The sequence below is a fragment of the Schistocerca serialis genome, chromosome 7 (genome assembly GCF_023864345.2).
Source record: "Schistocerca serialis cubense isolate TAMUIC-IGC-003099 chromosome 7, iqSchSeri2.2, whole genome shotgun sequence".
NCBI lineage: Eukaryota > Metazoa > Arthropoda > Insecta > Orthoptera > Acrididae > Schistocerca > Schistocerca serialis.
Window position 1 is genome coordinate 264059824 of NC_064644.1, and position 27790 is coordinate 264087613.

Sequence of the window (27790 nt, forward strand, 5' to 3'; positions counted from 1 at the left end):
AAAATTTACAATACACAAAGAAAGTTAAAGTGTGATAGTTAAAAAATGTATTTTAACAGTTTCATAGTTACCATAATCGGCACTCCGCTCTCTGTAGTAAGCACCTCGAAATTTTGGAGAATGGTCTCGTTTGCCAGGAGCCTTCATGTCGATATCAAGTGGCACCCACTTCTGTTTAGGGTCTGGTTAAAGACAAAAAATGTGGAAAATGTTTCAAAACCCAACCCAAGTTAATTTCTTTTATTTGACTTATATAAAAAGAGAGATCCTTCACAGACAGTTGGGGATTTGTCTCATCGACTTCTAACAATCGGCACTTAATACACATACTTTTCCTCAATCCTGAATTGCATCCACTAGCATAGTATTAAAATACACTTTTGCTATAACTGAAAAGTGGTATGTCTCATTAAACACAAAACTGGAAATTCTCTTCTCACTAAACATCATAATGTACTGAACACAAAGACAGGCATGTTAAGAAAACATCATTAGCCTAGGAGCAGAGTCAGTCTAGGGAAAACTAGCCAAACAAGCAAGTGGCACATTGGAGAAATTTCAGTACTGCTTTATGAGACAATTGTCACTTATAACTTACTTTTTTTTTTTTTACACACACAGAATTAGTAATACAAACATAATACAGGAAGAAATATGTTATTCTCACTTAAGGGCATTACTAAGCATGAAACTGACAATGTTAGAGACAAATTGCATGAAAACTTACTTTTTTTTGCAGCTGCTGGTACACTGTTTGATCTCCGGTTTTCTTCTGCTCCAGGCATTGAACCATTCAGACTTGAATTCCTCTGCTCAATCTTTTTACATTCCTGCTTCTTTCGCTCTACTTTTTTGTCATCAGTTGCCAAGCAATTACCATTTTCTACACTGGGTGTATTCTGCTGTTGTGGATTGTTTACTTTTGCACTGCCAATGTTCTTTATCATTTGGGCTGGACTTGTATGAACTTTCTTCTGTGTCAGAACGTATTCAAAATGAAATACAAATAAAAGCACATAGCACAGAAATGAAATAATTAAAAACAAATATGTCTTCAATGCAAAATGCTCAGAGACAAAGATTTCAGCACTTTTCCTATGCTGGGAAAAGAAGACAGTAACTGTAGCTCATCACAGACAACAAATACTACTGTATCACATGATGGACCACACAGTAGGACATTATGTTACAGAAAGTTTTAATGATGAGTTACCATTTTGAAATATGTTTTGACCCACTCTCACTGTTCTATGCTGTAGAAATTTTCAAAACTAAAACATACATTAATCAATTCATAAATCATTATTTACAAAACATGACACCAGAAAATTTAGTACTGATGAAGTCAAAAGTTACCATTGGCATTCATTCAAACATTTCGAACTGACTAAATTAGGAAGATGAAATATTATGTACAATTTTATGTTAAGATTAGCACATCAAATTTTATTGTTTGGTTTTTTTTGTGTAGGAATTGACACGGGATAGAAAACTTCAGTCTTTCATATTACATAACTACAATCAGCAGGTGCATGAAACATGTTACCATATACATTAACCATCAAACAAACATCGACTTATTCTTTAGGCTGTATTCACAAATACTGCTGAATAAGAGCAACGATGACAGCACAACTAGAAAGCAATGCCATAATGATTGATTCATAGGCTTTAAGGAAGATTAATCACTTACGAGTAAAAATAATGAACTGCTGCATACACACAAATGAACAGTAGAACACAATTATCTTAAGAGAGCAATCCAAAAAATCATTATTGCCTTTCAAAGTAAATTTCCTAAAATGCCAAAAACATTAAGACTACAATATAAATGTACTGTCATTTCAAACAAATCACAATGAGACACAAAACATTAATTTGCAAACAAACAAACAATGGAAATTGTAGCAGCATGACAAGAATATAGGAAGACAAATATGGCATTATGAGAATGCTATATAGTGAATTGAAAATTTAAATGGCAATCAACCATGTTAAGTTTTAATGACAACAAGCATAGACAATAACCAAATGTATGACTGATAGACAATATGAGGACATGTGAAAATCGGCCAAAGAAAATTATGGCATGGACAGATATTGAACGACATAAAAAATTAAAATGAATCTTCCTTGTAAATAATAAGTCCTGGTCACAGTACTGGGAAACTTCATAATTTTAATTAGTAAACAGTATCATTGGAACCGAAACACATCAAGTAAACACTTCAGTAGCAACTGCTGAATGTTATGCTTTATTTTGTTGTATTGGGTACTGTTTCATTAAGGCAGACTAATTAACAAATTTGTATCTGGTCCATTCTGGACTTTACATATGAATTTCTTCTCAAAAAGTAACTCCCTTATCCACAGTGTATCCCACTTTTGTACACATTTCATACTGAACACACAAGGCGGCTACAATGCATGTGCACATAGGCTCGCTCCCTTGCCGCACTGATCTTTCTGTAGAAGTCTGTATGAAGGGTGTTTGTTGCTTGCTTGCTTTCTCCTCACCACAACATACTTGTTCAGATACAATGTAGTTTCTTATATACCTCCCCTTTCTGTAGAACAAAGTGGCTAGCTATTTATTTTTATAATAATAATAAATAAATTTCCTGGTCCTTTTACAGTCTTATATAAATGGTTGAATATACATAAATATATAGTATAAAAACAAACACAATACAAAAAGCAAGCACTTCACAATTTTATAACTCAATATCTAGACCGAAACAGTCCTCAGATTCTTGTGTCAACAAATGCCGTTTACAGAGTACAACAGGAAATTTACTTAAACACTTCAATCAAATCAGTGTGTCTGCACAGTGAGACGTCATATGTCCTTGAATCCCCCATCATATAAACAGGCACCACCATAACTTCCATCCCTTTACAGAAATGATACAGAGTTGCCCAGAGTTTCCCGAGGAGACCAAACCCATTTACACGGTTTGTGAGATCAAGTATCAAGGTGAGAATCTGGTGGAGTAACCTTCTGCAAAACCTCTCTCCATTCTTGACACACATCATATATCAGAGGTGGATCTTGCATTGGTCACGGTAGTTTTCTGGATTTCTGCTAAAATTTCCCTAGTACTCCATCTGGGGTCATACATGACCCCAATCAATATATAATTGACTGTGTGTACTAATCATTCAGAGGACAACGTATTGTCGTTTAATACTGTTTGTTTACATTTTATTTCTTATTGAGACACATTTCACAGCTTTTTTAACAGGTATGTACATAGTAGAATTAAATTACATATGGCAGAGTAATTACATATCAGAAGTTACAATATTACTCTAAGTCATAATTTGTTTCACTCATAAATGTTTCACAATGGCTTCAAATTTACAGAAAATGTGGTGAACAACTCAACAGGAAACATAATTCTAACCGGAATCCGTACCATAGTCATATGCACATATTTTGCAAGTAGTAACTATTTCAGAATGTTCCTTGCAAACAAATTTGTTACACTTTTTGCATGTTGAACTGTATTTTGTGTCCTTTGATCGGGGGCAAATGCAGCGTCTGCCTTGCTTTCTCTTCTGATTGTCGGGTATTACGTCTGGATGTCCATTGTCTAACAGATCATCAAATCCACACCGTTTGATACTGCTAATAATATCCTTGTTCCTTGCTTGTGGTAAACTCAAACGACGTTCCACTTGGGGCTTTGCCATTTCTTTGGCCAACTTCATTAGAAAAAGACGTGTGTCTGTTTTTTCAACAGCAACACAGAAGAGTCTGTAGGCATTGAGTGCAGCTAGATCGACAAGATCATAAAATACTGCTAATGGCCAACGTTTTGTACCCTTTTTCACAGAATAGTAAGAGCTCATTTGATCTAGTGTATCAACACCTGATTTTGTTGAGTTGTAATACAACACTACTTCTGGTTTTAGTTTCAAGTTGTTTTCTTTGGGCACTTCAAATGATTGATGATGTGTTGACAGGAGTAGCACAGCCTTATTTCTCTTTGGAACATACGAAACTAATAGGGTTTTACCACTGTATGCAAATCTGGTAGTGCATTCTTCCCTAGTTTTCGAAGGCAAAAACTCTTTTGGGACTTCTTTTCTTGTAGAACGTAGAGTACCTACAAGTGTCAATTTCATTTTCAACAATTCTCGGCCAAGGTCATAGCTTGTGAAAAAATTGTCAGTGGTAATATTCCTACCACTGCCAGCCAGATGACGCACTAAATCTAAGACCACTCTCTTGCCTTGATTCACTTCTCTCACATCACCACTCCTTCCAGTGTACATTTGAAGATTTGTCAGATAACCATGTTCACAGTCTACTGCGCACCATATCTTGATGCCATACTTTCCTGGCTTTGAAGGAATGTAGACCTTGAAACTGCACCGACCTCTGTATACGCAAAGATGTTCATCAACAGTAATGTTGCTGGAAGGTATAAATGATGTTTGACATTGCACGGCAAGCAAATCAAATATTTCCTGTACAGCTTCAGCCTTATTTCCAGTCCTCTCTTTCCTTCAAATCTTGTGATGCGGTCGTCAAAACGAAGTGAACGCAGAATGTCCTGATATCGCCTCCTCGACATAGTAGCGCCATATTCAGAGTCCCAAAATTCGTCAATAGGTTTCCCCCGGCTCTTCTGTACGCCATACAGAATCAGCAAGCCTAAAAATGAAAGAAGCTCGCATCTGTCTGTATCACGCCAGTCAACTAATTTTCCAGACACTTTCAATTCATTTCCTCGTTGATTTGTGAACTGAACTATTATACCCAGCAATTCATTAGTAATAAACTGCCTGAAACAGTCAACAGCTGAGCTAACACTAACTGTACTAGGGATACCTGCTGAAAATCATCGTATGTTGCGGATTGGAAATCTACGAATTGATGGTTCTTTTGTACTCCATGCAATATCCCGACCCCTGCTTACCAGTACTGCACTTCATCTTCTCCACTGTCATCATTTTCAGCAAGAATATCATTTTCTTCTAATTCATGTAAACAAATTTCAACATTTTGATCTACCTGTGTGTCTGTTCCATCATCTTCGGCGTCACTACCTTCTGAATCACTACTGCTACGAAATAAGTCTTCCATAGCTTGTTCTACACTATAGCCAGGAGCAAAACGTATCCCATCCATGCTGAAATTACACTGCAACAACAAACGTACAAACGAACTTCCAGTTTGAGGTTAGTTCTGAGTTAACACCTGAATAACACCTGAATTCAGTGTTACCAACTCAAAATACCTAAGAAAGAGATTGATGGTTGATAATCTATACATTCTATGAATGTTACATATAATCTATCTGGGGTCATAATTGACCCCAACAGCAGTTTTTGTTAATTATTGATTTAAATGTTGCGTCAAGTGCTCTAAAAATTTTTGTGAGAGAACTACAATACTGTGTGGTAAAAGTCATAAAATTCTGGATTTTTACAAGAAATAGAAATATTATTTTATCCATAGTAAAGATGATTGGGGTCACCTATGACCCCAGAGTGAGTCCTAGGGTTAAATGTGCTGGCAGGTACATTCTGTAGCTGATTATACAGAAGTGAGTTCTGATAAGTTGCACACTTTTGGAATACACTTACAGCTGCTTTTTGCCCAATTGATGGTGGTGCAATATTACATAACATGACAGCCACTGAAGTGGTGCTGATTTAGTAGTGCCGCTAATTATTCTCATTGCCCGATTTAGCCTATCATCAGCTTTGCAGGCATTTGCACAGTTCTCCCAGATTGGAGCACAGTTCTCTACTGTAGAGTAAACCGATGTCAATGTAACAGTACAAAGAGCATGTGCATTTGCGCCCCATTCTGGCCCAGCTACTTTTCTAATATCAAAGCAGATCACATTTTCGAAGTTGTACCTATTGTTACTACCTCAAAATTTGACAATAGGTACAACCTTGAAGATTTGTGACCTGAATATCGAAGGAATCACTATATACAATGAAGGTGGTAGAGTATTTTGATCAGGTGGAGCATGTAATGTACTTATACTGTAGGCAATAACACGTACATTACATTGTTTCCAAGTATGGCTGCCTATGAACTGTTCATGAAACACAAGCAAGCAAATAGATGTGGATCCATGTTGCACATCTGTTGGTAAGTTAGTCAAGATAATGTATCCACCATAAAATTTTCCATGTAAAAATATTTTTCTCACCCTGTTTCCCAATCACTAGCAGCCAAACAGAGAGTAAAGAATACTGCTGCAGTCAAAAAAATCCACTTGTTGAAAAGAAATCTGTAATTGAGGCGATGGGGCAAAAAAAAAAAAAACGCGCGCACACGCACGCACACACACACACACACACACACACACACACACACACACACACACACACACACACACACACACACACACACACACACACACACAGAGAGAGAGAGAGAGAGAGAGAGAGAGAGAGAGAGATGTGGGAGCAACTTGTTTCCTTCTAAAACAATCCTTTACACTATTTTGATTTTTCAGGGAAACTAATTTACATGTCATTTATCATGAATGTGTAGTCTTGATGTGAAATATTGTACATTATAACAAAAAGGTAGTACTTGGAGCATATATCTAACAACATTATTGTGTAACTTAGAAGACAGCAAGAAAAGCAATACCTTAGAATCAGATGCAATTTTATTAAAGAAAATGGGAATATCTGATTCAATCTGCTTTTCATAGTTGTGCTTGAAAAGAAATCACTTAATCTTCACAGTTAAGTCCGTGGTAAAGTTGACGATAAAAGGAGTAAAAGATATTACATTGGCAGCAATGAAACTGTACCAATAGGCAGTTGCAGGTATCAGGGACCTTGTAATATCTAATATACCTTCCCCATTATTGGCAGGAATCAATTAGTTAGTAAAATTCTTTTGGGCAGTGGACTGCGTCTGTCATATTGTAAATGTGGGCTCCTGTTACGAATAACCTCACTCATGTATGTAATGCTACGAACTCAAATCAGTGATAGATTACGTTGCATAATTTAACTCCTGTACATCACTAAATGTTCGCAAGATTTCACAATTCTGCAACATCCTAAAAGACAAGGCAAGGAACCTTTTCAATAACTCTCCTTTAATGGTTGTTTAGTCTGTGTTATGGAAGTTTTTCAATAAATTATGTGATTGGCGAAGTATCATACTTTCTTAAAAACAAGGTTACAGCTATGGTCAAAGGGAAGTGAACACAGAAAGACGAAACAGAATTCAATCTGAAACTATACAGAAGTCAACTGCAGTCCCACTAGGCAAGCAGTACGGTATCTTGCTCAGAGACATTGATTTCAGCATAACTCTTCCTATGTTGGGAAAAGAAGACAATTGTTTAATCTCATCACAGCATGTAGATACCACTGCCACCTCTATCTTGAGACTTACAAACCATGCACAAAAACAGTAAAGCCCATTTTAATTATTATGTGGGAAATGGTAATTATAGATTGATTAAGCTGACTTCTAATGTACATACTGTTTGGTGTTGTAGTGGTTTTCGAACCAATGACATGACAACAATGAAATTGTGCCAATAATTTTATGAGATTTTGGTATATGTATTTTAAAACACAATTTCTTTATGACCATGAAGAGTTGACACACTTCATTTTAATGATACACAGTGTATGCTCAAAAAGTGACTTTAGCAAGTTTGATTCATACCATCAATAATAAGTAAAATGCCAGTATAGTGTGTTACTAAAATAAAATTTACCTCTGAACGTCCCAATGTTGGCCAGTCATCCACATCAGTGAAACTGCCTTCCTGAAAATTAAGATTGACTTAGTATCGCACATTTTTCCCCTTTCCTATTTGGAGTCTCATTTGCCAGTCAGAAGTCTTATTCAAACAAGAGGACACAAATTATGTTAGCGAAACATTTCTCATTTTAAGAGAAGTATAGGTCGAAAACATGTAAGGAATTTCATAAGGGCAAGAATTACTTTAAAAATAGACAAAATATATTTTACGAAAATTATTCAAAAGTATCACCAATGTGCTTGTATCCAATTGAAGACACGCGTTACTGTAGGGAGGTGGGTGGGTGGGTGGGGGGGGGGGGATGCTACCAGTTAAGGGGAAATTTAGTGCAAAAAATGGGTCAAAAACTAACGAGTAACTCTTCAAATATAATATTGGAAACAAAAGACAACGTACTTTCAAAAAATTTGCTGAGACATACTATTACTTTGTCATTAACACATTTTTCCAGAAGAAAATTAACTTCAGAAAGACGAGCGAGGCTACATGTGGAACTGACAATATTTTACCAAACAAGGAAACTTTACAGAATGGTAAGATCCTAAACAAACTCAGTATGAAAGGTGATAACAGAACCTTATGATGCAGAGTAAATGTAGAGATTTGAGGTTATGAGCAATGTATAAATCAATTAGAACAAATTCACTGTATTAGAAAATTAAGATACTAAGGACAAAGATACTTATACAACCAGCAAATGTTACAGGTACCCAAAATTTAAGTACCCAAACCTCTGGATTAAATTGTAAAGAAAGAGGCATTAAATTACAAACAGCTTACAGACAAAACTATTTAGTTGGACAGATAAAAAATCTACTCACCAAAAAGCGGCAGAACACACACATAAAAGACTGTTATGATAGCACGATTTCAGAGCCAGTGGCTCCTCCTTCAGGCAGAAGGGTTGAAGGCGAAGGAAGAAGGTTGAAAATAAAAAGGGCTGGAGAGGTCTAGGAAAAGGGGTAGATTTTGGGAGTCACCCAGAACATTGGGTCAGTGGAGGTGGAGACTTACCATACAGGTGGGAAGTAGATTGGTGAGTAGATTCTTTATCTAAAAAGTGTATAGAATTACACAAAAGAGGTGCAATGAAAAAATCAATGTCTCATAATGCAAAATTCAAACAAATCACTGTTGTTAAATATGAAGCGATATATTCATCACAGTCTGTAGTCACCGAGGGCAAATCAGTAAAGACACAGAAAAAGAAGAACGAAAAATACTAACGAAAATTTTTGGTATGGTCTGTGTTGAGGAAATCTGGATAGACATAAGTCTAATGAGCTGTATCAAACTTTTGGAGAAAATCTCACACGCATTCAGGAAGAAAAGACTGAAATTTTATGGCCATATTCTGACATTCACAGAATGAACAATAATAAAATTTAGCAAAAGGATTCTCTAGCTTGCTCTTTCCCGATACGTTGAAAACAACTGGATACTTAAAAATAAAAAATACCTTCAGGAAATAGGCACTGCAAACAAAATTCTACAGAACAGAGCTGCTGTCAGTACCTTAATTGACAAGCATCAGTTCAAAACCACACCAAGTGTTAAACCTAAGAAGACATGGACACAAGAATCTTAGAAAAAAAAAAAAAAAAACCAGTAGAAAGACGAGATTTTGGGAGGAGGAGGAGGAGGAGGAGGAGGAGGAGGAGGAGGAGAAGAAGAAGAAGAAGAAGAAGAAGAATGCTAGGTAATCAGCGAATTAAGTTCAATTGCACTCCAAAGCTGAACAAAATTATGTAAAATGTATAATAATAATAATAATAATAATAATAATAATAATAATAATCCAAACTTATATATACAATTACAGAAATCCGTAATTATTGATACATGTTCAATTACCCGAAAGTTCCTAAATGCAATATAACATATACCGTACAGTTAAAAGGAAGTGACGCTTGATCAAGGTCCGAATATAACATATACCGTACAGTTAAAAGGAAGTGACGCTTGATCAAGGTCCGCGTCACGTCCCATTTTTTTAACCAGACTTAACGTCTGAGAAAGTAAAGAAATAATAATAATAATAATAATAATAATAATAGTAATGTCACATATTTATAGATCTACTTTAACCAAACTTTTGCTGGCTGTGTTAATATCATCACATGAATTCCAATAAGAGAAAAATTATGAAAATTAAACTGTACATTCTTAAGACAGAGTATCTTGCTCAGAGACAAAGACTTCAGCATAACTTTTCCTATGTTGGGAAAAGAAGACAATTGTTTATGCTCATCACAGCATGTACATTGTTTATGCTCATCACAGCATCACAGCATGTACATACCACTGCCACATATAAATTTACAGCTGATCTTAAAACGTAGCTGGCTGATCATTAAGAACAACCTACCTAGTTTAGGGTCTCCTTCTAAAGGCAAGGAAGAACCCCACCCCCCAACCACCAAATTAACTATACACAAATTCCTCTATCCAAACTCAGCCACTAACTGTTAAACCATTACAGTAATTCTCCACAAAAGCGAGGCAAAACTTTGTAAGAGAGTAGTCTTTCCATACCATTATTTCTAGGTTGATGTCACAGCATCAATTACTTCTCAGTGAGTTTCCTGATATCCCCTGCAGAACAGCTTTCTTGGTAATGCCATACACGATGGTACTAAAAATTTTACAGTAATCATAACTATAAAACAGTAATTTTAAAACTGTGGAACTCACACGCTGATTTGTGCATCTTCGGTCCTGTGTCATCTTCATGACAAATGGTGGCTGAGCTTGTGTACTGGCATTTTCTGTGGAAGACAAAATACCAATGAGTGAAGTGTTAAAACTTTTTTTATATATAGATGCCACACAACAAAACTGAACAACAAGATTTCTCTGTACTGTAACACACATGTCTAGGCTAGGTGAGGATGCCCTTACAGGATGGCACTTGAGTACAAAAAATAAAAACAGTAGGAATAAACAATAATAATATTGCAAATAAAACAAAGAAAGAATCCCAGTTAATTGTATCATTAGTTAAGAATAAAATTTTGGGAACTTGGTAGTTATCTACAGCACATGTGCACATGAGACATGGTATGTTTGTGTAAAAGACAAATGAGGAAGTAAGTCACCTTCACATAAGTAGCCTCAGTACAAACAAAAGATCATGCATGGCAAGGTGTACTGAAACTGCTGACATTAAAACTCTACCTTTAGTACAGTTCTTCAATTTGCTTTCCACATTTCACCAAATAATTACAGTAAAAAGAAGTTTTTATGCTAATTGCCTGAACATATCTTTCCCAGGCAGATATAACTGCTTCACTAGTTTCCATAGGATTTTACTGTGTTTGCTGATATTACAGAAACAGAAGTTCGAGCATTCAAAATACCTGCTTGTCACCAGAAATCTCAAAGTTACTCCTAATCTCCCATCTACATTGATTACCTCACTCATTAATGTATTCCGTTTCTCTATTTTGTCTTGCATCAACGTAATACCTTGCTGTACGATGCAGGATTCCTCAGAATATAGTTTATGAAATCTACAAATGATAGACCACAGCAATCAGTTATTCTTTTTTGCAGGTTTTATTTGGCAAATCTAGATTTTGGCTAGTGCCTAGCCATTATTAATGCATTATTTCATAGTATAATCTTGAAAGAACTATGGCAGACACCCGAACAACAGGGAACTGCCATGCATTGATGCAATGAAATAATACATTGATAGTGTTTAGGCACTAGCCAAAATCTAGGTTTGCCAAATAAAACCTGCAAAAAAGGATGACTGATTGATATGCCCTATCATTTGTAAATTACATCACAGTCGCTGAGTGCACCCATGTTCCTAACGGAAGGTAACCTCATTTATGAAATCCTTCGGGCCTGTGCGTCTTATGTGTCAGTAAATTAACGTGACAAATTGCTCCTTTCTTTCAAACCATTCACAGACCATTCTTCCTTTTTTCTGTCGCCTGCAAGCCATTACTAACGTAATTGAAGCTATCACTTTCTTTTGGGTGTTCAACATCTTAACCTTTTAAAACTGCATTAACTGACATTTTTTGTCAATATTATTGATGGTGTGAGGTCGCTTCAATATACTGAAGGCCTGACAAACTACTGCTGTCAATAAATATTGAACGTGTGCAGGCCTCTTAATTCTAACATTAAAATTTTTTCTCTGAAAATGGAGATACTCTGTAGTTGTACTAGTTTAAAATCTTTGATCCAACAAAATGTCACAGCACTAAATAGAATATTTATCTTTGAACCTGATGCTGGCATAACAGCCGAAAACCGGTTCGTGAATAATAAATATTGTGAAGTATTACACCAGTGTTGTGTGTGTGTTTCATTCGCAAAGTATAAAATATTCTACCAAGAACCAACGGAACAGTCAATGCAATTCATCTTCGTATATGGAGAAAGTGCAACTCCAATCAATATTTAGTGTTTGTCCTCTGGGAGATATAAAGCTAGAGAAGCAGGCACGTTCTGAACTGCGATGTCAGTGATTTTAAAGATACATTTCAGTGATTGATTTACTTCTGTTAACTCCTTGCTATGTATTGAAATCAACAGATTTAATTTCTTTATCACTGTCTCTTAAGGATGTAACAGGATTAGTAGCTTTCATTCATTTCGATGGGATTACCGATTCACTTGTTCTTTCGTACCCAGTGTTTCGTAAATCCCATTACCTTGGGGAGCCTTCAGACTGGGAATGAGTGTCTGTGCGGTAGTAGCCGCCGTTGGCTACTTGCATAAAAATTCTAACAAAATATGACTAGCGCTGACACACATCTGGGCAATTTTGCGACTGCATTTTCCGATGCAGCGCAATTACCGGCGGCACACAATTTTTTTCAACGCATTAAAGCGTGTCGACCAGTATTAAAGAAGTCGTGTCTTATTTTGTGGCTGGAACTGAGTATGCATCAATCAGACACTGGAAAGCAAGTAATTCACAAACCACCCAATATTTCTGTGTAGCTTCCCATAGGGTGCCAAATGGCTGCCAGCAGCAGAATACACCCACGTGTCGGGACAGCTGTGCGGCGGACGTGCAAGTGCTGCGTGGCTCAGGCGCTGCCGTGTCCTTGAGGGGGCGAGTAGCGCGCAGCTGTCAGCCGCGAGCAGCCGGCGTGACCTTGGATTGAGGCCGGGCTCACTGCGCAGTGAACTAGCTTGCTGGCTATTGCTCTCGAGCAATGCTGGGGTAGTATCGGCGGCGCTATCGCGCGCTCCGTCTCTCAGGATGTAACAGTATTTTCATTACTCCAATGAAACAGCTAGAGCAAGCTTTTTTTTTTTTCCACTCCGCGTCTCGCAGTTGATGGGGGCCTTCCGTACAGTAAATGCCCTACATTGATCGTTCTGGTGTGTGAATTTAGCGCCATGTACTCTGCTGCGCATTAGAAGTACAAAAAGCTCAAGAAAGTAAAAGCGGTGAAAGGGGGCCGTGAGCAAAGCACGTTTGTTTTACATCACAGAAGTGACTATACATAATACTGTGATTAGACTAAAATCTCAGTTGTCAGATTTACTGATGACGTATCTAGATATTTCCAAATACCAAATTGTTCCAAGTGAGTCGCTAGTGATGGGTACATATTTCCTGCATGGTAAAAGGAACTCACCAATATTTTACAAAATACTTTTACTTCAAAGGCGTAAGAAAGGCCAAATTTTATAAGGATACAATACTGAAATGTAAAGAATTTCGCATTTAAAAAAGAAAAAAATAGATTAAATACAACATATCAAAAAGAGTACACATTCAATATTTTACGTCCGTCCGATACGGAACATTTCTAGTTGCAATAATCGTCTGAACTGATATGGTACGCTTAGTGGCGTCTTGACTGAAGTTTTCGACATTCCCGATAATTTTGTCGTTTTAACCAGGTGCACTGAGGAATCATTCTTCCTACGTTCTCCTTTACTTTGAAGGTGTTGAGTTTTGTGATTTGCGTTGTGACGCATACGCTGGGGTATTTTCAACAAATGTGCAGGTTCTCTTTACGAATCACTTTCTCTGTGGCTAAACATTATTAGCAAATCTAACTTAAACTTTCTTTCCGGTTTTTCCGCTCCTCCCTTTTTCCCCTTTTTTGCGAACGCTGGAAAGAGCGGTCGAGATGTGTACTCTCTGACGTGACAACGTGTTTTTAAATGGTGCTGCTTCGTAATTTAATGAGGCAAAATCCAGTAGTACTTGAGATGGCCAGTAATTAGACATGAATTTCAAAATTGCGATAAAATACTGGGCACATTACTATACAATACATTCATTTTTATATAAACACACACTTTTTCAAAATACATTAATGAAAATTTTAAGACAATACAGTGGATGAATATTAAAGGGCACACCACAGAACAAGACTCCTCTTATTCGGGATGCTAAAGAATGTGCTGTGTGTAAAAACAGTCCTCCACCGCTGTCGAACATTGTGCAGTCAATTTTCTTGTGTATTTTAACACAACTTTCCAAATACCCATTGAGCACCTACGTATGATTTTAATAATAGTGACCTAGCCGTTATGGTTGATTCAATACGCGTCACGTCCTAATACTACTTACTGTTACATTTATATTTTAACAGAATTTTTTGCCTTTATTTACTTGCACAATGAATATAGGTACAGAGACAACGCTACACAAACTGAGACACTTATTGGTTCTATAAACGTGCAGTATCGGAAAATATCTGTGTTAGCATTCTCTCTCTCTCTCTCTCTCTCTCTCTCTCTCTCTCTCTCTCTCCCCCCCACACACACACTTCAATTTCTTCTTTTTAGACACTGCCTACCTCAGGCACATATCAAAGTCCGCATAAATTTTAAAGAATTGTCATAATCAGGTATTCCGCTTACCTGAAAACTGTAAACACGGCTCCTGAACACATGACAAAAAAACTTGTGACTTAGGATATTATTTTATATTGCATGCCGCTAGGCTATTCTCGAATAGCGGGCGGATCTTGCGTTTCTAAGTACGTTAGGGATGTCTTGGAGGCAGTTTTCTTCGAACCCGAGTTCAGAATGGGAGAGAGCAACTGCTTTGTCCGAGTCAAAGTCTGAAGCAGTATTTACGCATCTATCATTTCTGAATAACAGCACTGTGTAAAAACATCAAATTCTTAATACATAAAAAAATCAGAGTTACACGTGATTCATGTTTATTGAAAACTAAAAGCAATTACGACCAATTCTCATAGCTTAATACACCAAAATTGCATTCAACACTGAAACCCAAGGTACATCACGAGATCAAACGGAAGGCCATGAAAGGCAACAGACGTTTCAAATAATACTCATTTGAGGTTCGATGTATCCTATTTTCAACTTTCCGTCTAACGAACCGTCATAGCGCGGCTCATGTGGAGGGTGGTGTAATATTTCTTTCACGTTCAAGTCTCCTGCATTCAGATTGTGTGGCGTGTTAAGATTTTAAAATGTCTTCCTAAAGAAATAGTCGTGTCTCGCAAATATTACGTTTCACAGTATTTGCGTCGACTTCACTTAAATAATTCCTAATCACAACTATTAGGCTTTCTGGCTCAGGAGCGCCTAATAATGAAGACTGGCCCACGCAAGGAATAACTGAGCAGCACGTCAGCTATTAAAGGCTGACTGGAGCTCTAGCCATTATCTGAGCTATCTCTGGGGTTTTTCCAGTTTCCACACCAATACTCTTCTGTCAAACACGGAAATTCCATTAATCCTCCCAACAGTGGGCAGACCTGAAACGAATTGTAAACAACGACGTTCCACTGTGGAGGACCGAGGCAGGTCCTCTAATCCTCCCCACAGCGGGCAGACCTATGGAGAAGTAAACACCGACGTTCCATTGTGGTGGGCTGAGGTAGGTCTGGAAACAGTAATACATTTCGACAACGTTGCCGCTCCCACTTTGAAGTTTCATTTCAAAACTAATGGTGCCGGAGGCGTAATTTTCATTGAAAGTTCCGAACTTTTGGGACGGAGACGAAGCTTCTGTTACATCCCTTGTACACACGGCCGAGGGAGCGTACACAGCCAGAGGATTGGTATTTGGAAATATTGCTCTGTAAGAGAGAATTTAATATCACCGATGAAATACCTTTACGTGTTTTGCACTACATTGGCGGTATGTCAGTTTGTGCAAGTATTTACACGCAGCGTGCATCTAAGCGCTATGTATCTTAATACAGGAAGTTTCACAGTAGGCCCGAAAATCTACAAGAATTAATAACACGGGAAAAAAATACTAACAGTTACCAACGAAATTGTTGAGCCTGTCGATCATTTCCGTATTTATGGCAGTTGGAAACAGACTAAATAGGAGGTTTAAGTAGCAGGTGAGTAAGAATGGTTTGTTCTCTTGGTAAACTAAAAAAGTCTTTCAATGTTTCTAAAAACAATATGTTTACAAAACCGTTTGTTAGCAATTATTAATTATGACACACACACATGGACGCTTAACGCGAAAAATCATTCAAAATTGGAGAAATGTATATGGGTTGAATGAAAAGTAATGGCAACAGGATTATAATTCATACCAGTCTTTATTTGCCAGACGTTCACCATATTACATGTCCTGAATATAATTGCCACACATCTCAATCAACTTCCCTCACAGAAGTGGTAAGAGTCGTACAACGTTTGCGCATCCATCTCTGTCGATGTCTCTCAAGGACCGCCCTATGGCACGAAAGATTTCTTTTGGGTTGTAGCGCATGCCACGAAGAGGTTCCTTCATTTTCGCGAACAGACCGTATTCGCACGGACTCGTATCTGGTGAATGCGGTGGATGTTCCAATATCCCCCACCCCCACGTACGCAGGCGGTCGTGCACGGCGTCCCTCGTGTAGCATCGCACACTGTCGTGAAGGACGATGGGATGCAGCGTCAGAAGCAAAGACTGTCGTGTCACTTCGATCTTGATCCACGCACGTTGTTCCTGTTTCCTGAACACACTGTTAAAAATTGCCTCCCGCGCTTTCAGACAGAACACACACAAACTGACTCAAACACAGTATTCGCCGCTCACTGTACTACATACTACTGACCACCTATCAGTGACACACAGGTGTGCCACGTGACTCAAATCCTTCATGTTACGGCAGTGGTGTCACTACTTTGTGTGTGATCGGAGTAACAAGGGGAAGAGCAAAATAAATGTCAGGTATCAGACTGGTGGGAAACCAAGAGTGACAAAACACAGACGATATTCCATGGAAGCGGGGTGGAAAACAATAACAAAAAAAAAAAATTAAATAATTGCGGGACGAACGTGAATGTATGCTGCTTAGAACCATGCTGTATGGAGAAATACGATGGCGGTCTTTATCCAGCAGACAATGGAAAAATGCATGTAAAACAAAAGCAAAATCGACATACAAGGGTTGGATAAAAATATGGAAACACCAATGGGTGTCTCATATCACGCAGGAAACGCATTAGCCTTCAAAACAGCCTCGGAACTGATAAATACAGGTCCTTATGGTTTTCAAGGGAATCTTACACCATCCTCCAGCAAAATAGTGCCAAGCACCTATGATGAAGGTGAGCTGCGATAGCCCACCCTTCTCTCCAAAGCAGGCTACAAAGGCGCAATATTTAGATATGGTGCCTGGGAGAGACGTAAGCCTGCACATCAATGCAGAAAGTTAATCAATAAACAACTTGATACCGAAATCAGTTGTTATTCTGTACAACTCTATCATTGAGAATTCAATGACTGAGACCTACTCCAATTACTGTGGCAATTTCATTTTGAATGTCACACGGACAGTACGTTTATACGCGGAAACTGTTCACAATACCTTCATATGCCAAAATCTTACCACAGCACGCTGAAACATACAACATATGGCTATTATGTGAGAGACTGTAATACATGACTTTTACAACCAACGAACGTCTGATATAGCGACTAGCCCCTTCTGCTGGGAAACTAAACTTCAAAGTAGTTTTTGGTGGAATTCGGGCTTCAGCCTGAAATATTACACTAGGGGGCAAGAGCTACACTGTGCCTTTCCACATCGCAACTGATGGTGGAAGTAATTTGTGTATTTACTGACCAGATTACACACACGATGTAGGCAGCTAAGAATTGTTCCTCCCTCGTGTGATGACAAGTACTCAGGACTTGAAACGTTATTACACTTGTTTCTTACAGAGAGCAGCAGCATCAGAAACAAAGCCGGGAGGAAGTCTGTTATTAACAGGTGTAGCACAGCTGCGCGCCAATGTATTTGGGTCGCTAAAGGAATGACGTCTTTTTGCGTGACTGTGGCAACCATAACTGGGACTCTAACCCCTTGAAGGAACATTCGCAGTTACATATCATGGTAGCATTATTTTCATCTCTGGTCAAATACTAGGTCCGCCACCTCCAAATCTATGACCGCTGAATGGGGCTAAAAACAGCTTTCTCCTTTACGGAAATGGTGAAACTTCTTTTTATCTGATTTTCTTCACGCAAACATTTCACTTTCCTCTTCTGCCGGTAATACTTTTTCAAGTTACCTTCGGCAAAATACAAGTTACGTGCGTCGCTGCATGGGACGAGAAAGGGTTCCCTCCTTCCAGTTAACGCAAATTTCCGTCTATGTAATATAAGCTTCCAATGGGCAGTCTGAAATAAATTAAACATCTACCCGAAAGATAAGACCAGCTGGGGTAAAAAATGTGAGAAACGAGCGTGGGTGACACTGTTTTCCATATAATCGCAGTGAAAACATTTTGAAGAGAGAGTGCTGTAACTCGAAAATTGCACTAGTAAGGATTTGTTTAAATAACACAAATACTTTCTGCAGTTGACACAGCTATATACGAGGAAATGACTACACAATTTTGATTCACGAAGTACAGTCGCTATGAAAGAATAGACTTTTTTCCAACAACCAACATCACAATTAGGACAAGTAATCTGAAAGTCATCATCACTAGATGGGAGTCGTTTGTAAACAGCATTCACTTAGTCTCATACGCTCGTGTATCCAGCTTACAAACAACATTCTTACTGATTTAAGTGTCACCTCTCTGCTCGCAAATATCCCGTCTTTCGAACTATTGTGGGTAAAACTTCAGTAGACGTCCGACACCGATGTATCACAGAAAAATAAACAAGATGTGTATCTACTACTAAAAAAAAACAATAAAACAATATTTTAAGGAAAATAGCAGTTGGTCAAGTGAGCTTTTAAGTGATTACAAGAGACTGGGGGGACAAATAATAGACACTCCTTCGATATACGTCGTCAAATTACCTGTAGAAAGGTGCACCACAATCTCTGACACCGCAACATATTCTAACCGAAGCGCCAGACGTGTGTGACAATAACGATTGTAAAAATATTTGCTGCTCGTTTCATTCGCAGAAACTTAAGCTGTACTGTTAGGTCACAAACACACCATCACCTTGGAAGCCGATACAGATTACGAAAAAACGGCCGTTCACTGTTCACCAAGTAATTATGTCTCCCTTCGAGTAAAAGTCATTGCAATTTTTACTGAAATATCCCAAATAATGCCATTTAGTTCACAAATTTTCCGCAACTGGGCTACCGCAGCCCTTGTTTGTCGTTGGAAAAGTTTCGTCGGGAATAACATCGAAGTTTAACATGGTTTAGTCTGCGGCTACTACACTACGTTAAATGGGGGGAGGGGCATCTTAGGCCTACAGCACCCTTTTATGATATAATCCGCCGAGTTAGCACTACACCCCAGCAACAAACAGTACACTGAAAAATCACAGCTTGTGGGGTCTACTTTCGGCTCCATAGAAAACAGAACGGCAAGGCGTCCTTTCCCTGTGACCTTGGCTGCGAGCAGCCAAACAATGTAACATTGTAACCCGTTACCTTCCTCAAGTCGTCCACTCACGTTCCACGGCATCGTAACTACTCTGCTATCGACAATTACCTATTATCCCGCTTTCATCGTTGCGAACATGTGCAATCTGTTATACAGAAATTATCGTACCTTCCTGCCAAAAAACTTGTCTGCAGGCAGCACATATTATATGCAGTTTTTGGAGCTACGCTGGTAGCTCCATGGAGGTATATATAATAAAGGGAGATGGCGCAACATACTTCCGCTGCACACTGCTTTATAGCCAGCGCCGCCAAGTTAGTATGTCCAAAACATTAGCAGACGATTGCTTCTGGCCCTTAATTTCTATGGGGCATGCCAGTTACTGCTATTTGCGAATGTAGCGCTCTGCAGCGGCGGCAACTGTTGGCTGTGCCTGTTTACAAAGCACTGTACTGTTTGTTTCCGAAAATGGATACGCGTATTATTTATACGTAATCTCTGCTAAAAAGCACATTTCTTCCCTTATCCATATGCTAGTCATGTTGTTCTGTCAGCAGTACACATAAATAAAAACTTCAATACCTATGAACATGTAAGGCAACAGTAAAGTGCCAAGTCCAGCTAGTAGTAAGGACATCGGTTAATAAAATTTCACAAATTCGGACAAACCCACCCCTAAAAGAGCGAACATATTTACATAACACTGAAAATCACAGAAAATATTTCTATTAATTTAATAAGGAAGCTTCACAACCTTCTAAAAAACGCAAAGTTGGAAAAACGCAAGACGCGAACCCACTAAATGTAACACGGCGACTACCAACTACGCTACGCTAGACTTCGGCAATGGATGACCTTTTATGTGACCATCTTCTGAGGCTTTAATCGCTGATACGTTATTAACGGATATTTAATGACAACAAATGACGCGTTTCTGATGAATCTTCAAAGTGTTGTTGCCTTAAAACGGCATACTTCCATAACACGTGTGTTAAAAATAACACGAATATAAAAACCAAAATTCTTTAATCATCAATATGAAGGCCATCGTCATTTCATTACAACAAATTGTACCAATAACGACGCGCTTTCGAAAAATCCTCAATGTGCTGGTACTCAGAAACAGTATATATTCAAAGGTTACAAGTAGTAACATGAAAACCACAAAATATGACCAACTGAAAAGGACATACAATACGGCGTTTCTAAGGTTTTGCTTGCGACGTAGATGGCGTTCTTGTCCTCTTACTAGTTCAAACCTTTGGTAGCAAGTTGCGTAAATATCGTAGAATTCACTTTGCGTTTCACGCAAGACAACGGTTCTTGTTCCTCAACGTGAACTAATAGGAAGTCACTTCACAAAACTCGTACAGCTCCATGACAACGTTAACTCGTCCAGCGTGTAAACGGCGTTACCTCCAACAGGGGCCAGCACGAGGATTGAGACAAAAATGGTTGACACGGTGAAATCAATGGTGTAGCGGAAGGAACACAGTCCTTCGTATTAGATAAAAATATTACAAAGTGAACGTGCCTGCGGAAGGACGATTTTTGATTAGATACTGCGTGCAGCTGTGATAGTACGGAAAAATAGATAACAATAGTGGTAGTTACAGTTGTGGTAACGAGTTAGCAGTAGTAACACACGTAGTTCTTGATGTAACGAAAACAGTGTTAGCAGCTGACAGAAGTAGTGAGAATGAATATAGACTACGTGAAAATTATACAACCTAAAAAATAAGTTATAAACTGCGAGGGTAGTAGTTTTGAGTGTTCCGTTTCCTAAATGTCTACACATTTCCCCTTGCTGTGTGGACTGGTGCGTTGCCAAGAAGCAAACTTGCTGTATCTCCCACTCACTGTGCGTTGGGTATCTACAGCAACATTCCTCCTCTGGTCTAGGGTTTGTTTTATTTTGTGAAGTATGAAGTGTCATTTTCTTTCTTCAAATCATATTTCTATTTGTCTTGGTGTGCAGGAACACCAAACCAAACCTTGGTTTACAGTGAAACAATTGTGGCGCCAGCATGTGAATCTTCGTACACTGTCTTCTGTTGAACAGCTAAATGGATGAATAAACACTATTCGTCTGGCTTTGTTGCTAATGTTAATGAAGAACCAAAGAAATCAGTCGTCTGGGACAACTGTTTGTGTTTTTGGCCATAAAAAATTTACGTCTTCCAGATCACAAAAGTTTCGCGCGGGTGTCTTACTATAATCATTTAGTTACAGCTGTGATACGACGCCCAGAGAGCATCTATAGCGGGCAATTCAAGCTTTTTCAATGTTAGAACAACGCCTTCTGCATCAAGCGCCAGGGACTTGTGACGCTCTACACCGTAAAATGACGGTAGCAACAAATCACTACCGAGAGAGTTCTAGCTTCACTACCTAACCTTGTGCTATTTTCGTAAGGACTGCAAAAAGTGGAAGAATTACGAACAACATTCAATGCCGCGAGCACACGGATGCGCGTTTACCCTGATCGAGGGATTTATACTACACACTGCACATTCTTTTTATGTGCAATGCGTGTTAAACCCAATGCGTCATTAACAATAGTTTGAACAACAGATACTCTTAACGAGAAATAGCCGCTATGCAAGTGAATATACTGATGTCAGCTACGCTGCGAAATTCTCTCTTCGGTTCCTGCCAGGTCCACTACACTTGCGCAACTTTCATAACAAGAACAGACTGCTTAACGCTTGGGCATTACACCATAAAAGGTATTATCACACCGGTCAATGAACTGTATACTACGGTCAGGTACTTATATTTTAAATATCATGAAATGGTTGTGGAAACGTCTAACAAGGGTACTTCGGCGATGAACACTTTAAACATTCATCAACGCCACTTCCAGAGTATGGACTAAAAATGCCCCCCGCCCCCCCCCCCCCCCCCCCGTATTTCCGCTCTTCTTTTAATCCGAAGACTGATTCAATGCAGTAAAATCGATTACTATCTATCAGGGTAAGACATGGTGTTCATGCAAGACGAAAACTGAAATTCAGCTTTTGTTTGGACACGGAACTCTAATGTGACTCTCGGAAACAGTTCACTTCAGTAATCTACACAAGCAGTAAATGAAATCAGGCAGCGGTGTTTCCGATAGCCTAATTTTACCACACAGCTGTTCGATGTTACACCATTCGGCGTTGAAAGATACTAACAATTAAGACCCGTGAGCATCTGCAGTATCTGACCTGCCACAATTTAAGCTGCGCAGTACTGCAAATTAGTAAACCGGTACATGAAATAATTTAGAGACGTCGAGAACTGGATCCAATTATTTTCCGCCAGATTACTGAACAATATATCATGTAACTCAACGTTTCCTCACACGGCAGTCGCGTGTGGCGAAAAACCGCACATCGTTTTCGATGATGTTCACTGTAGACAGAGTGGAAAATGATTCTACACTTTGAACGAGGGCTATGTTTCGTGGTACGGTAATTGAATTATTATTCGTGCTGGAGACTGCGTGAGACGTTAGTTAAGGACTACACATTTTAATCAAATTTTAGCATTCAAAATGACAGGTGCGAATAATAGTAAAAGTGAAGAAAAATTCGCGCACTCTAGACTTCGCAGCGCGATTCCTCGCAACCGGCAATACAAAAGTACCTTTCTCAAAATTTCGTCCTGCGCATATTTCGGGCAGCAAATGGAAGTTAAAGATCGGCAATTTGCCAACACCATAATAACGTGTACGCTAACTACCTCCGTCCGCAAATATAGTAGTGCTGTGCAATTGGTGCATGGGATAGCTTTTTTGGGTTAGTATGCAGGAGGTCGAGGATTATTTATTTTTATTTGCTAAAAGTAGTCTGCGTAGCACGGTATATGTCGTCTTAATCGTCGTACATAGATTATAGTGGGGTCTTCTACAAAACATTTCCATTTATGTTGTACGAACACAAAAATGGAGAAAGAACCGTTTTCACTGGTCAGCTTTTAAAGAAGCCTTTTGCACGTCGTACATGCGAATTGTTTCGCACCACTGCGTGTACTAGATCCCAAACCTGTAATCTGTGTACCAAATGGTCCCATCGAAATTATTTGCAAAGCGCGCTGCTAGCCCTACTAGTGACGTAAAGCCCTAACGAAATGTAATGAACCTGAACATGGCAAGAATAATAGGTGGTATTAATCGATGGAATGGGACCATTGGGGGGTGAGTAAATATAAAAGAAGTAGGGAATCTAGTAGATCCAGTTGTGCAAAACCAACGACGAACAAAAGGTTTCTTTAGAAGCTGACCAATGAAAACGATTGTATTTCCATTTCTGTGTTTGTATTGTGTAACTGCAAATTTCTTCTAGAAGACCCAATGTAATCGCTGTATGACGATTAAGACGCCAGATTAAGTACCACGCAGACTGCTTTTAGCAAATAAAACCAAATAAGACTCGTCCCAGACTCGGAACCCTCGACCTCGTGCATGCTAACCCAAAACCGACCTCGTGCATGCTAACCCAAAACGCCATTTCCTGCACCAAATGCACAGCACTACTACATTTCCCGACGGAGGTATTCAGCGTACACGTGATTAAGGTGTTGCCAGATAGCCAATTTCAACGTCCACATACTAGCCGAAATATACATAAAACGAAATTTGGTTAGGTTTTTGTATTGCTAGTATGTGAGGAATCGCGCAGCGAAGTCCGAGTGCGCGAATTTTTCATCACCGGAAGGAGGGAGGAGGATCTGCACAGGCCTCTGATCGAGAATACGAATACTGCTTAGGTTTCTCTTATTAGAACAGAGATGGGAGAATCAGCACAACAAAAATTCTATAGGATGTTGTTCTGGGTGCGAGACTAATGCTGACGTGAAACAAAACGTTTTGAAGAGGTTGAAAGAACATTGAAAAAGTAACCAAAATATATGCTTTGGCAGTAAACCTAGAATATTGTTGGGACAGACTGAATGCGAAAAGCCGCAGTGGTCAAATCTCTCACTATTCTTGGCTTAAAGTCCAAAAATATTCGCTCACGCCCAAGGTTCTGTGGGATGCAATACATCTAGTCATCATATACAATGTGTTCCGGCATGCAAATACGTAACAATGTCTATTTTGAAACTGAGAATTTGCCAGTTGCGCTCAAGTTCGTGGCTGTCTGAACCAAAGCACATCGCCACAATGAATACATTGCCAGAGGTGAGTATGCCACGAATTTATTTGACACGCATGAATTTTGGTACAACTATCCGCAAGTGACCTTGAACCAGGAAAATGGTGAGAACTGGACCTCAGATAATTAGCTAGTTACGAAACTGTGATAACTAAACAATATAACGGAGAATAAAAAATGTCTTAACTGATGTGCACACGTGTTTTCTATACGGCTGCTCAATCGGAGCAGTTTATGAATTACTAGTCAACAAAAAGCATAGCAACCGAACAAGTTTAGCACCGACTTTGAAGCTACGCAGAAAACACGTTAATAATGACCGCCGTTACTGTAGATTCAGACTCAGAAGACGTAACATCGACATTAAAAAAGTCCTTTCTTAGCGGCAGCGAATTCGCGACGCTCATTTCGCGCCCAGGTTTTGGGCGACCATATGGTCGGTCACTCAGTGCCCTTGGCGCCACGTGGCAGCGGTGTTAGGATATTGAATCTTATTAAAATCTGCTTTCGATATACGAACGGAAATACATGTGGTAGAAGAGAAATTTCTTATTGCTATCACACTGAACAGAAGCACAGATATTCCTCCTACATTTCCGAGGAAGAAGTTAACCGCAGAAAAATCACGAAAACAGCGGTATTCTGCAAGAATTTTTTTTGTAAGTTCATTAATCCGGTTTTTAGAGAACTTACAGGACCACGAAGGTATGAAATGCAATCATGAAGTTACTCTGAACTGCATCATCACTGCACAGTACTACTAACACAGATTAATCTAATACGTCGCGAGTTTTAAAAGTTCTTATATGAATAGCGCCAACACAGCTTTTGAAATAAATAAGTACTCCTTGTAACTAAGAAATTGAGCAGAGTTTAACAGCTTTTATTTTCAGTATCAACAACACACAAAAGCAGCAACGTGTGCGAGGGGCCCTGAAAGGTGCGGTCACCGCGTGGCGGCGTTGCGCTCCGCCGCCGCGTAACATTACATAAACCAGACCCAACAGGTGGGTACGCGCTCACCTTGCGCGGCGTATCTCATCCTTTCCTCCCATAAGCACGAACAGGCGGGAATGAGCGAATTCTCCAACAAGCTAAACCTAACGGTCCCTTTCGACAGAATTTGGCAACAAACACGACAGACGGCATGCCACTGCGCGGCCCAGCACGCCGACAGCGAGAGAAAGCGACCGACACAGCCCGGCCCCGCGGGGAACTGGTTACCGCATTACCTGCACTCGCAAAACATTCACTTTTCGTCACGCTACAACGGCTCGCCCGCGTTCCTACGGTGAGATGTATGCTCCACATGCGCTTTATCACAAAAAATTGCTTTTATTTTAGATTACTCCGCACAGATACCAGACTACTGAGCTTATGATCACTAATAACACATTTACTAGTAATGATATGGTAGCTGAACTTAAGTGACAGAACAGAAGTTAAGTAAAATATGAGAGGCAGAGAGACGAAATTATTTTCTTTAAAAAAAGAGAAGCTAACATTAAATGCCAAATGTAACAAAGCAAATGAAAATATACTGTTTAAATTGCGACTGAAATCTATGTTGCCGGCCGCGGTGGTCTCGCGGTTCTAGGCGCGCAGTCCGGAACCGCGCGACTGCTTACGGTCGCAGGTTCGAATCCTGCCTCGTGTGTGATGTCCTTAGGTTGGTTAGGTTTAAGTAGTTCTAAGTTCTAGGGGACTGATGACCACAGCTGTTAAGTCCCATAGTGCTCAGAGCCATTTGAAATATGTGTTAATTGTTTGAATCGCACTAGGCTATATACTGCAAGTTCTTTTAACAACGTATAAATATCTGGCAGTCGAAAAAGGATAAATAATACTACGTTACTATTAATTACGTTCGTTTTCCCTCTCGACAACTGAGCTCAACTAACTCCCATTCCACCGAATCGTAATGGTAATTTCTGTGAAATTTTTTTGTGCATATATGAGTCCCAGGGTTGATCTCAATAAGACCCCTAATGTTGAATGCAAATTAAGTATGCAAGATTATATATTAAATAACTTCATACAATATAGCAGCAGCTTGCCTCTGTCATATATAAATCGACCAGCGTCATTGTCAGGCCACGTAAAGGAAACAGTATAATGTATAATTCAACTCCCTTTTCTCATTTACGCCAAAGCGGCGAAAAAATATGTTGACAACGATTTTAGGGAGCCCCCGCACACATGCGGCGGATCGCGGCGATCGATCACGCATTACTCTGAATTCCCATGCAGTCTGACGATTCGCCTGTGACGTGTGACGAATATGGTTGGGCCCTGTCTAGTTATTATCCGTAGATGTTTTGTTTCGTTTCGCTTTGCCCAGATTGAGTTGGAGACGTGAAGATCAGGCCACAATTGTAATTTATATCGAACGGAACGCATATATAAATATAAAAACACCGACTTTTCACAACAAAGGATTTTGAAGCTTGTGCTATCAAAATGGAATCGATGGGAAATTAACAGTACCTGTCACTATACACTGGGCTCCATCTGATTTTTGGTCATTCATCAAACTACTACATGCATTACTGAAGTACTTAACTTACTCTCTAAAATAACTTCCAATACTCCTGAAAAGTGTTTTAAAACAAGTTAATTACATTACAATCAGTTTTTTTTTTTTTTTTTTTTTTTTTTTTTTTTTTTTTTTTTTTGCAAGTGTTCGAAAAGGCACACGATCAACTGTCACTGCCGCTAAACACAGCAGTTCATTTTCCATAGCATATTTCTCAAAACAATGGCGTTGGTAGTATCCGTAGAAATTGCTTGGTAAATCGCTCGTGTGTGACGGGCTCGTAACGAGCAACGGATTGAAGGTAATCGTCGCACCTGTGCGGGATACTTGATGAACGTATTGATAATCATTACTACGATAATTACGCGTATAAGTGGCAGTCAAATGAAAACCGAACACCCGCCACAATGGGGCCATGAAACTAATCAATTCTAAAGTAATCACCACGAGTGTTAAATACTTATCCCACAGGAAAAAAGAGACGATCGATTCTTTTTAAAGTAGAATGAGGTCGGCCGCTGACGGATCAACACTTCCTCGTCAGACAAACAGATGTCCACGCT

The 27790-nt window shown here is 39.1% G+C and overlaps 1 protein-coding gene across 3 annotated transcripts in view; it reads right to left on the bottom strand.

The window, feature by feature from the left end:
• LOC126412804 (la-related protein 1) overlaps positions 1-27790 on the bottom strand; it is a 143260-nt gene that overhangs the window by 87276 nt on the left and 28194 nt on the right. The window contains exons 1-5 of one of the 3 annotated variants that reach the window (XM_050082586.1): positions 25715-25873; positions 10464-10537; positions 7722-7772; positions 728-974; positions 72-182 (exon numbers count right to left, since the gene is read on the bottom strand). In XM_050082586.1, the coding sequence (XP_049938543.1) occupies positions 72-182; positions 728-974; positions 7722-7772; positions 10464-10537; positions 25715-25733 (502 nt within the window). In that variant the 5' untranslated portion in view covers positions 25734-25873. Of the gene's footprint in view, positions 1-71; positions 183-727; positions 975-7721; positions 7773-10463; positions 10538-25714; positions 25874-27790 lie in introns of those variants that run through there. The other 2 variants (XM_050082584.1, XM_050082585.1) reach the window with 2 other exon arrangements.